General features: G+C 50.4%; 2 protein-coding genes across 2 annotated transcripts in view; one reads left to right on the top strand and one right to left on the bottom strand.

Annotated features, from left to right (window-relative positions):
* The first annotated feature begins 2,428 nt into the window (after positions 1–2,428).
* LOC149325966 (uncharacterized) lies at positions 2,429–3,442 on the top strand. Its single transcript, XM_089564432.1, has one exon. It carries the CDS (start codon positions 2,483–2,485, stop codon positions 3,440–3,442), a length of 960 nt encoding a protein of 319 aa, XP_089420558.1. The 5' UTR covers positions 2,429–2,482.
* A 5,573-nt stretch (positions 3,443–9,015) lies between these two features.
* Positions 9,016–12,184, bottom strand: part of LOC149325964 (kelch-like protein 10) — a 28,754-nt gene continuing 25,585 nt past the window's right edge. Inside the window, exon 3 of the mRNA XM_089564431.1 lies at positions 9,016–10,321. Coding sequence (XP_089420557.1) covers positions 9,016–10,321 — 1,306 coding nt within the window. The remainder of the gene's footprint in view (positions 10,322–12,184) is intronic.

Below are 12,184 nucleotides of genomic sequence, written 5' to 3'. Positions count from 1 at the left end.
ACAACCATCACGCATGCAAACATGCTCTTGGCTGCTAACGATCAAAATAATCCCTAACATTCGATGCATGTGCTTCCATACTCATGATTGGATATCATTTTAAAAAAGAAGTAAGTCAGCAAACACAGACGGCATGATCAGTGTTGTGTTACTCCTCTGACCAATCGCAGCTCTGAACGAAATCAATATTTTAGCGCTTCACTCTAACAAACACACCAGAGGCATGAAAATTATTTCGCTTATGATTTCGGCTTATGGTTAACCTTTTATTAAAGCAGTAATAAAAGCTTTAAAAGGAACCGTTTTGCTTCATACCAAGCTTAAGGTCTATTATTTAGCGCTGTTCTTCATTTTCTAATTGGTGTACGATAAACACCAGGGCCCCTAATTCCCTCCGTGCAATTTCGAGTAACGTGCACTGCTTTTCGAATAACCCCAAGTTGTGGCAGATGTTCCTGAGCAAATAAAACGACATACTGTTACACAAAATCAGAACTACGCTGTCTCATGAGACTCAGAGACGAGGCAAATCGTACCTTCCACCCGCCAAGAATCCCCTCAACAGTGCGTTGATCGTTACAGTCGCTCGAGTCTTAACTGGAATATCAGCGATACCAGACGAATAACAAAAAGGGTTCAGGTTAACATGCATACAAGTTAATAAATCAAAATCAGATGAACGAGCGAGATTATTGAAGCAGTAATTTTATGTTAACTGAAGATGCGATCTAACGAAAATCCTGACCAAATTTCACTCCTATCTTTGCACCATTTTAACACAAAAAGGAGCCCTTCTCGCTGATAATTACATCATCTTCGCCACTAATACTAACAACGCTGAAAAACAAAAATGCAAGAAACTATGGAAGGAATAACTCTGCAGCTGAACTGCATTGTGAACGTGGACTGAACATTCCATATACATAGTGTTACGTCTCGCCTTCGTCCTGGGGAAGACAACGACATGACATCAGCGAAACGCCGACAAACCCCGAGACGCGCGTTGGGTGAGCGCCTGGATTGCCACGGAAGCCGCGTCCGTCTGCCTGGTTGAGCGAGCGTTTTCCCTGCACCGAGTGTGAACGCGCGTTCGTAATGCGCGGGAACGCCGCTCATGGACATTCCGGCGTCTGCGCTACGGTGATGGCATCGTTCCCCCCTCTCCCAGCGCGTGACGGCGGAGTGATCTCTCGGGAGTGAGTGAGTGCGTGTGTGTCTGTGATTGGTGCCAGTGAGAACTTCCTTTCCCTGCAGGCCCGGCCCCCATCTAGGGACCCTAGGGAAGGGAACTCTTAAAAACCCCGGCAGCGGCACGGCCGAGGAGCTTTTTGTCATCGAATGATCTCCTGATGAGCTGTCGTGATGCAGCGTTCCTGCAGCTCACTTGTAACTATGTAAATTCCTCTATAAAGTCCTCTTTCATTGTCTTTTTCCAGCAGCCTCGTCTCAGACATCCCTCAATTCTCTCTCCGGCACATGACCATGCTACCTCGTCTGTAACAAACTGGCTGGCAGCGGTGGGACGCGAAACATCGGACGCCAGCGGAGAGTTGCGGACAACGGGACGCTGAGCAGCAGAACGGCGAGTCGGGGGCAGTGCAACGAGCCCTGTGTGTTGACTGGTTGCCTGCAGCGGACCGACTGCGCTGGATTCTTGGCTGCGAGGTTTGGTGAGTGCGGGACTTTCTTCTGCTGAGTTTTGCCAGGCTTTTGTTAGTGTCAGGAACAGAGCTGGTAATTGGGTTGTCGTTGCTGCTGGGTTAGTGGCAGCAAGACAATAGCGGGCAGTACAGAAGGTAGCACTCGGAGCCGCCATGGATTTGAAGACGCTGCGCAAACCAAAGTTACTGGAGCTTGCGAAAGAATTGGGTCTGGAGGTATCAGACAAACTCAGAAAACCAGAACTGCTGAAGGCTATTCTTGCGTTAGAGGCTGAAGATGACGAGCTTGCGGAATGCCTCGAGACTATTGAGGAGAGGGAATTGGCAAAAAGAGAACAAGAGGAACTTGAACGTAAAGAAAAACAAGAGAAAGAGGAACTTGAACGTAAAGAAAAACAAGAGAAAGAGGAACGCGAGCGTCAATACGCTTTGGAAATGAAGCGTCTCGACATAGAGATGGAACGCGCTCGTAGGTCAAGTCAGGCACACGGTGCAGGAGAGCGGGTATCTACAAAATGACTGACTTAATGCGGTCGTTTCAGACTGGAGACGACATTGGTTTCTTCCTTGTTCACTTCGAGCGAACGTGCGAGCAGCAGGGGTTTTCTCGGGAAATGTGGCCACGGCGTTTGCTCAATTTGTTGCCCGATGAGGCGGCCGACGTAATCGCTCGCCTGAAGAAAGAGGAGGTGGAGGATTATGATCTTGTGAAATCGAGTCTGCTTAAAAAGTACAGGCTGTCAGCAGAAGCGTTCCGTCTTAAGTTTCGCGAAACTGAGAAAGACAAAAACGAGTCATATCCGGATTTCGCCTACAAGCTTATGTCAAACATGCAGGAATGGCTTAAAGAAGAGAAAGCGTTTGGCAATCACGAGAAAGTTCTGCAGTGTTTAGGGCTGGAACAATTTTATAGACGATTACCAGAAAACGTGCGGTACTGGGTCTTGGACAGGCCAGACGTTAGTACCGCGGCGAGAGCCGCTGAGCTAGCAGAGGAGTTTGTGACTCGTCGGGCTCGCGGAGCCAGGGACGGTCAAAGGGTTGAATTCGGCTCGAAGTTTGAGAGACCGAAGTTCACGCCCATCAGACCAAAGGAGGGCAAACGTGGTGCGGATGCGAGTAAAAATGATCCGACCGAGCGCACAGAGACGGCGGCAGCCGACAACGATCGCAGGAAGAGGTTCGAGGCAAGGCAAACGCGCGTGTGTTATACTTGCCAGAAGCCGGGACACTTTTCGGCGCAATGTCCCGAAGCGAAAACTAAGCTCGTATTTTGGTCAGTATGCAGTAATGACGAGAACATGAAGCTTCTGGAGCCGTACATGCGATTCCTCGTCGTGAACAGGAAAGAGTGCCGAGTGCTTCGTGATTCCACGGCGACGATGGATGTGGTTCACCCCTCTTTCGTAGAACCCGATATGTTCACGGGCGAGTGCGCATGGATCAAGCAAGCCGTGGAAGCACATAGCGTGTGTCTGCCCGTAGCAAAAGTGCGTATTGAAGGACCTTTCGGCGCACTTGAGACAGAGGCCGCGGTGTCATATATGCTCCCCCCTCAGTATCCGTACCTATTTTCAAACAGATCCGATCATCTCCTGCGCGAAAAGGGACTCGTGTTTGGTGAGGGTAGCGTTCAGGCCTTGACCAGATCGAGAGCTCGGGAGCTTGCTGCAAAGGCGGTAGTTGCGGAGGCGACGTTGCCGAACAGGGAGAAAGGGTCGGAGGTAAAGCCCACTGAGGTTCAGAGCATATCCGCACAGGGCAGAAGGGAGCCTGAATAATTGAAGGCATCGGATAAGCTAGAGAGAATCCCGGACGCGGGAACACAAGAGGAGCTATCGGCAGACCTGCTCATCGCGCCGACGTCAGATGGACTTGATAGGTTGTTAAAAGTCCGCAGTTCTGATCTGATAGCCGAGCAAATAAATGACCGCAGCCTAGAGAATATCCGCTGCAATGTAAGAGAAGGGATCGCACAGAAAAAGGGACGCTTTGTAGAAAGAAGAGGTGTCCTGTACCGGAGGTATCTAGACCGTAGGGGAGTAGAGTTCGATCAGCTGGTCGTTCCTCAGTGCTACTGTCAGAATCTGTTGCGCCTGTCGCATGGAGGTTCGTGGTCCGGGCACCTTTGAGTTAAAAAGACTAAGAACCGTCTGCTGCCAGAATACTATTGGCCGGGGTGTTTTCGTGACGCAGAGCAGTTCGTAAAGACTTGTGACACCTGTCAGCGTGTGGGAAAACCGGGGGACAAGGCGCGAGCGCCGTTGAAGTTGGTGCCTATCATTACGGAGCCCTTTAGACGGCTCGTTATTGACATAGTGGGACCCCTGCCGGTAACAACCTCAGGGCACAAACACATTTTGACTGTGATCTGCCCAACGACCAAGTTCCCCGAGGCAGTCCCGCTTAAAGAACTCAGCTCGGTTGAGGTTGTTAATGCGCTACTGTCCATATTCGCACGGGTCGGTTTTCCTGCGGAAATTCAGTCAGATCAGGGCACGGTGTTTACAAGCGCTGTGACCACGGCCTTTCTGGAAAGGTGTGGGATAAAGCTTTTACATAGCTCCGTGTACCATCCTCAGTCGAACTCCGTTGAAAAGCTCCACTCCGTCATGAAGCGTGTGTTGAGAGCATTGTGTTTTGAGAGTAAAACAGACTGGGAGCTGTGCCTGCCTGCAGCGATGTTTGCATTAAGAACCGCGCCCCATGAGGCTACCGGCTTTTCGCCAGCGGAGCTTGTGTACGGTCGCACTTTGCGATCTCCGCTCAGCATGCTTCGAGAATCGTGGGAAGGACGGGGTTATGACCCAGTCGTGGTGGAGTACGTGCTTGGGTTACTCGAACGGTTAAAAAGGGCACAGGAGTTGTCCGGTGAAGCAATGTCCAAAGCGCAGCAGAGGGCCAAAATTTATTATGATCGGACCGCTAGGGCCCGTCGTGTTGAGGTTGGCGATATGAGGTATTGGTTTTACGCACATCGCTGAAAAACAAGCTCGATGTGCAGTGGGAGGGTCCGGCACAGATTGTGGAAAAATTATCAGAAGTTAATTACGTGGTGAGGCTACCAGGAAAGCGTAAAGTCCAGCAGGTTTATCACTGTAATCTGCTCAAACCATATAGACAAAGGGAAGCAGTGGTGTGTATGATGGTAAACGCTCCCGAAGAGCTTCCGGTCGAGCTCCCGGGATTGGGTTCAGTGACGAACAGGGAAGGCACTGAACAAGTAATTAGTGACTTGATATCGAAAGCACCGATGTCGCCTGAGCAGAAAGCCGAGTTGCACGAGCTCCTGCGAGAGTTTCGAGGTCTGTTCTCTGATAGGCCTGGTAGGACTTCCGTGCTTACTGATGACATTGAACTTACCTCGGCAGAGCCAGTACGTTCCAAGGCGTACCGGGTGCCGCCGCGCCAGCGCGAGATTATGGAAGCTGAGGTAAAGAAAATGCTGGAGCTGGATGTTATTGAGGCTTGTGAGAGAGATTATACCTCCCCTTTGATTTTAGTCGAGGTACCGGGCAAGGACCCTCGCCCTTGCGTCGATTACCGCAAGCTTAATTCCATCACTAAGAATCAAATTTATCCGATCCCAAACATCGAGAAGCGCATCGAGAAGGTTAGTAACGCTCAGTTTATCTCCATACTAGATCTCGTCAGGGGTTACTGGCAGGTTCCCCTTACAGAGCAGGCTAGTAGATACGCGGCGTTCATTTCACCTATGGGAACATTCCGTCCTAAAGTTTTGAGTTTCGGTTTGAAGAATGCGCCGTACTGCTTTTCTAGCCTCATGGACAAAGTCTTGCGAGGGCAGGAAATGTTCGCTTTGCCGTATTTAGACGACGTAGCCATATTCTCCGCATCCTGGCCTGAGCATAAGGCCCACTTGCGTGCGGTTCTAACCCGCCTGCGCGACGCGAGCTTGACGGTCAAGGCTCCAAAGTGCCAGTTGGCACAGGCCGAGGTTGTCTACCTGGGCCACGTGATTGGTCAGGGCCGTCGCCGCCCTTCTGAAATAAAGGTTGCCGCGATACGAGAGTTCCCGCAGCCGCGCACGAAGACTGATATCAGGTCTTTCTTGGGTGTCGCCGGCTACTATCAGAGGTACATTCCCAGGTATTCTGATATCGCGAGTCCCCTGACGGATGCTCTCAGAAAAACAGAGCCACAAACAGTCGTCTGGGACGAAAAGAAAGAAAAGGCCTTTAGCACCCTAAAGAGCGCTCTAACAAGTCAGCCCGTGCTACGATCCCCTGACTACACTAAATGTTTCGTGGTTCAGTGCGATGCTAGCGAACGCGGTATGGGCGTTGTTTTGTGCCAAAATAAAAATGGAGAAGAGGAGCACCCTGTCCTGTATGCTAGTCGTAAACTGACCAGTCGTGAGCAGGCGTACAGCGCCACCGAGAAAGAGTGCGCGTGTCTCGTATGGGCCGTTCAGAAATTGTCGTGCTACCTTGCCGCCTCGAGGTTTATCACAGAGACGGATCATTGCCCTCTCCAGTGGCTGCAAGCAGCCTCTTCCAAAAATGGCCGCCTCCTGCGCTGCAGCCTCGCATTGCAACAATATTCTTTTGAGGTGCGCTACAAAAAGGGTAGTCTCAACGGTAACGCCGATGGCTTAAGTCGAGGTCCCTAGCGCAAGAGTCAGCATCATAGTTGCGGTTTGCTGGTCTTTTTCTTCCTGATGTAGGATTTTGAACCAATTGGTTTTGTTTATTGTTTTAAATTGAGATGCGCTTTGTGGTGTAATGTGCCGATTTGTGGGCATTTTCTCAGTGCTGCGGAACTACTCCCAGGGATTAATTGCCTTTGTAAGAAGGAAAGAGCCTGGCATTGCTTAGTGGGGATTGTGTCGTGCTTGCGGACTGAGCGGTTGGGGTTTCGGCGTGGTTCTAACGCTAGCGGAGCACGAGTCACTTTGCAGCCCCTTTGGGAACCTGCACCTGCAAAGGAAGACTTCGGGGTGCGCTGAGCTCCAGAACCGCCGAGAGAGAACCGACTCCGGTTGAGACCAGCCACAAGCGACATCCCTCCGGACAGCGGATGCTGTCCCCTGTCCATCGGGATCTCCTTCCCCCGGCGGGGCAGTCTGTTATGTCTCGCCTTCGTCCTGGGGAAGACAACGACATGGCAGCAGCGAAACGCCGACAAACCCCGAGACGCGCGTTGGGTGAGCGCCTGTGTTGCCACGGAAGCCGCGTCCGTCTGCCCGGTTGAGCGAGCGTTTCCCCTACACCGAGTGTGAACGCGCGTACCTAATGCGCGGGAACCCCGCTCATGGACATTCCGGCGTCTGCGCTACGGTGATGGCATCGTTCCCCCCTTTCCCAGCGCGTGACGGCGGTGTGATCTCTCGGGAGTGAGTGAGTGAGTGCGTGTGTGTCTGTGATTGGTGCCAGTGAGAACTTCCTTCCACTGCAGGCCCGGCCCCCATCTAGGGACCCTAGGGAAGGGAACTCTTAAAAACCCCGGCAGCGGCACGGCCGAGGAGCTTTTTGTCATCGAATGATCTCCTGATGAGCTGTCGTGATGCAGCGTTCCTGCAGCTCACTTGTAAATAAGTAAATTCTTGTATAAAGTCCTCTTTCATTGTCTTTTTCCAGCAGCCTCGTCTCAGACGTCCCTCAATTCTCTCTCCGGCACACGACCATGCTACCTCGTCTGTAACAATAGGTACTTTTTTGTTTAGAGCCCATTTGCTAAGAGACGAGCCAGGTTTCGGAGTCTCACATTTACTGATCTACTATGAGATCATCAGCATTTGTGCATCTGCTCGGAGACTCCACAACGCATTGTAAAAGACATTTCTACGTTTCCATTCCAAACACATTTATAGATCCCTTCTCTGGCACAAGATAGCGAAACCCACAGTAATCAGTTTTTGATATAGCTGCATTTCCTGATCCTGTTTTGGCGCGTACAAGTGTTTCACATAGAAGCAGTTCGATTTCAGCTCACTTTAAATTGATAAACAGGGAGCGAGGCGAGCAGCGCAATTTAAGTCTATTACGAACCTCTCTTGCGGATGAAATTGTACTGCACGCCTACGAGAACAGAAATTAGCTTAAAGTCTGTGTACGTGTACGCAACTTTTAGCTTTTAGGTTGTTTCGCGCAGCTTTAATGCAGACAAGTAGTATTGATAGGCAGAAATGAAGTTGACTGCCTCAAATTTCTTTTTAGAGTTGTAGCGGTATGGAAGCATCGAATTCAGCAATAAACCTGATGGTAGAGTATGAATGAATCTATGGCGTATAAACAGACAGGTTTTCCTTCATCATCGTAAGCTGCTTCGGATGATTCAGACTTTTATCTTGTACGCACAAATAAAACTGAGCTAAAGCACATAGTGTAGTGAACCAATCTTTAACAGAAGCATAAATTCAGCGGTGGCAGCTGCCTATATTGAATAAAATTAAAGCGCGTACAATAGGCGGAATCGCCCTAATCACCCGTCGTTTGAAGCGTCTTAACGAGTGCTTGCTGGCACAGCGCTGGCAGTGCTCAATTTCTGCTCAGTTGACTCATTTTTAAAATATTTCCAGAACTTCGCGAACACTGGAACGATGAGAGGTAAGAACAGCTGCATCAGCAGTGGTCGACTGTCGTTTGAAGCCCTCTTCTGCGCCAGCCTCTTCAAATGTTCAAACGTCGTGAATACCTTTTGTTTACCTGACACTTCTGATCACTCGATGCGGCTTTATTAAATCCATATTTCTATAGCTGTATCCATTTTGCTTGAGCTAAACTATTTTTACAGAGCTGGTGTTTTGCTTTCTTCGGATTGTCCTGAAACGTGCCGCCCCATAACGAAGAAAGAAAGTTGAAATTTCTCGCAGCAATATCAATAATGCTGCAGCATTTACATCGCTTTGTTAGCCAGTTCTATGAATGATTTAGAAGTACAGGAAAGGCAGTTTATTGATATTTATTTCGCAGTGCCTCTTGTATGCAGTAGTAAATGAGAGCTGAAGAACTTCCGATTGATGCTGGTAACATTAAGCTGCAGCTACTCTGAAAACTATTCTGTGGCATACACAACAAATTTACGGCAGCATCTGCGTAATTTATACTACGTAATAGCTGGCTGCATTAAAGGTTTCAAATGGTTACTGCAAGGTCGGACAAGACAAGTCTCGCCGCGTTCGTTGTCTCTGATAACGGAAGAGATGTGCGCGCGCCGAAAGCGCGGAAAAATACGTGCCACATGGGCGGAGAGGCGCATGCAAAAAATGCCATGGCTTTGAATGACGCCGAGCACCGCAAATGTAGGCGTTAAATGCATCACTGCGTTAAAAAAAGGAAACGCCGTGTAGAACGTTTTAACTTATCATTGAATTTCGTGCAACTGAGAGCTTTCAGAATACAGCGGAAGCGAATTCTGAGCCCATGTGATTGGGCCTGCTGATGTAGTCCTTGGCATTAGGCAAGTTCCTGAGCACACAGGCCGAGTAAAACCACCGCGGAGGCGCGTAACCCGGAACCACGTGCCACTTCCAGTCGTCGCCCGAGAAATACTCGAGGCAGCGCTTGTAGTCCTGGTTTGCCTCGCCGATGGCGTAGATCTTGTCGTCCAGGACCACCGCCACGACCTTGTCCGTAAAGGTCTTGGTCTTGGAGCCCTTGGACCACTTGCCACTCTTTGGGTCGTAGACCTCGCAGATGTTCGCCTTGCACGATAGGCCACCCACCACGTAGATTTTATCTCTGTACGTCACCAGGCTGTGGAATAGCCGTTCGGTCTTCATAGGAGCTACAAGAGTCCACCTGTTGGTAACGGGATCATATGCTTCTGCGGACCGAAGTAGGTTTTCAGTGGACAAACCGCCCACTATGTAGACACGTCCCGCACAAGAGGTGGCGCTGGCGCCGAGCCGAGGGTGGTTGATGCGACCTATATTTCGCCACGAGTCCGTGACCACGTCGTATTCTTCGGCAGTGTCAAGCGTGACGATCCCGTTGGGCGAGCCACCGATACAGTAAACGCAGTTATCGAGAACGGCTATGCCAAAGAACGCCCGCAGATGCTTCATGGGCGTTATGGGCGACCACTTTACGGAGACCGCGTCGAAACAGTAGCAGAACGGCCTCAGCTTGGCGATGTCAGCACCCATGACGTAGATTCTGTGTCTCACAGAGACGCATTGCAGGCCGAAGACTAGATCCTGCCTGAAGTCCGTTTTTACAGTGTTCCATTCGTTGGTCTTGTGGTCGTATACTTCCCAGGTGTTGCTCTTATATCCGCCGTGAATACCGCCGTAGACGAACATGATGTCAGCTGGCACTCGTTGCACGAATAAGCTGCGGCTCGGATTTAAAATGCGCGCCTCTTGTTCAGACTGCTGAATCATGTGAGAGCGCTTGACGATCGTCTTGCAGAGAGGGTTGTTGGAGACGAGCGAGTTCCGCAGGACGACCTTTCTCAAGTAGCTCCCCTTCATAAGACAGAGCCGGATGTGCGGCAGCAGCCTATTTAAGCACATTCTGCGCTCTTTAAGACTCGCATTGATCCAGAACACTGTGGCTTCCCAGACGACCTCTTCCCTCTGTACCTTGAGCTCGTCCGACGCCAACAAGCTCTCGAGGTTCTGCAGGCTCAGCCTGCGGAAGTCGCCTTTGTCCGCGTACACCCGCTCGAAATTGTCCAGCATGAAACGGAGCACCCCAAGCAGCACACCAACAATGGACCGATGCTGGCATAATGCTGGTCAAAACCGGCTCGAAAGTCGTACCGACGTCGGCATTGGGGCAAAAAGTTACTTTTTCCAACCTTGGCCTGATGTTCGGACCAACACTGAACCGACATTCATGCCACTATCAGACCACTGTTCAGCCGCTCTACCAACACTGAACCGACATTCATGCCACTCTCAGACCACTGTTCAGCCGCTCTACCAACACTGAACCGACATTCACGCCGCTATTGTACCCACTTTCAGCCACTCTACCAACACTGAACCGACATTCATGCCACTATCAGACCACTGTTCAGCCGCTCTACCAACACTGAACCGACATTCATGCCGCTATTGTACCCACTTTCAGCCGCTCTACCAACACCGGCTTGACATACCACAATTAGGCCACTGTTCAGCCTTTCTGCTAACGCTTGCCCGAAGTTTATGCCATTGCATTTCCAGTTCAGCGAATATTCACATTCCAGTTAATGTTCGCATTGGGAAAGCCATGGATTTTGGCATTGCAAAGCTGCAATCATCTCTTCTATACACATGCACAACAAAATGAGGCAACGAAAGAATCCAACTGAGAAACAATTTATTAAATAATTAGGCACCGTGGCTGGGGACGCGCGAGTCCTGCGAGGCAGCGAGGGCCGCGCAGGAGGCGGGACCTTGGGAGGGAGCCAGGGCCGCGCGGGAGGAGGATTTCTGGGAGGTGGGGGCCGCTTGGGGAAGGGAGGGCACTGTGCTGGGGGCTGAATCACAGGGGCTCGCAGTGGTTGCCAGGCCGGCAGCGGTACTTGGCAGAAACGCTTCGGCAAAACGCCTTTTGCGTCCGCCGCCACGGTCCACCGAACCTTTCTTTCTTTCTTTATTTATTTGTTTCTTAGAACGTGTCTAAGGGGGGGCGAAGCTAAAGGCGTAACAACGCCTGACGGGGCCTCGGCCCCCCAATACAAATTCAGCACAAAAAAAATATTAATACATTTCGGCAAGCGGCACTGCACTTGTGAATCAAACAAAACATTTGCACATCTGATAATGAAATGTAAATAAATGCGTAAAAACAGGGTAGTAGCAAGGCTAAAATAATGAACTTTGGAACAGAGAAAGCACGAAATATTTTTTTTTCTATCTGACTTCCTTCTTTCTAGTTGATAATACGCATGCAAAAACACACAATGTATTTACAAAGCAAAGGAAAAACCGCTTGAAACCAAAACATTTTTACACTCTTTTTTGAATACAGGAAATCTTTTGTAGAAATCTACATTGAAATTGGTTCTGTTCAACATCTTAATTGTTTGAAAGTTTAATGTTTGTCGTCCATAGTTTGTTCTTATAGCTGGTAGTCTAAGTGTAGGGTTTCGGATTGAATAGCGAGATGAATTACCTGAGGAAGTTGGATAGAGTTTGTATTTATGTGTCACAAAATTCGGCGCATTTTAGAAACAAACAAAGAAAAACCGCCGCGCGCACGGCGTCTCGCCGGCGCGAGCCCAACGGGGGAGAGAGAAAGCCCCGCCGAGCGCGTGCCTCTCTCTCCACCGCCATGGCGTGCGCCGAAGGAATGAGTCATCCACGCCGAATTCTCTGGAACAGACGAGTCGGTTCTACAGCTGACGGGGGGAAAGGGCGTAGCCTTGCGTGCACTAAGACACGTCCCCCTCGCCCGTCGGCGTCGGCGCCACTCAAGAACACGCTCGAAACTTCGAGATGCGACCCGCGACCTCTGACCAATGGGGACGCGCGGCCGGTGAGAAGAGGAAAGGGAGACAGCACTGCCAATGCTGCGTGTATGTGCGCGCCTACTCGGGCGCGAACAACAAACAGACGGGAGAGCGAG

This window comes from Amblyomma mixtum, chromosome 10 (genome assembly GCF_055824585.1).
Source record: "Amblyomma mixtum isolate Tamu chromosome 10, ASM5582458v1, whole genome shotgun sequence".
Classification (NCBI taxonomy): domain Eukaryota; kingdom Metazoa; phylum Arthropoda; class Arachnida; order Ixodida; family Ixodidae; genus Amblyomma; species Amblyomma mixtum.
This window is presented reverse-complemented; position numbering and strand designations above follow the sequence as displayed.

Excerpts from the sequence above, each read along its gene's own strand:
- LOC149325966 (XM_089564432.1), top strand. The coding sequence starts at position 2,483 with ATGTCAAACATGCAGGAATGGCTTAAAGAAGAGAAAGCGTTTGGCAAT.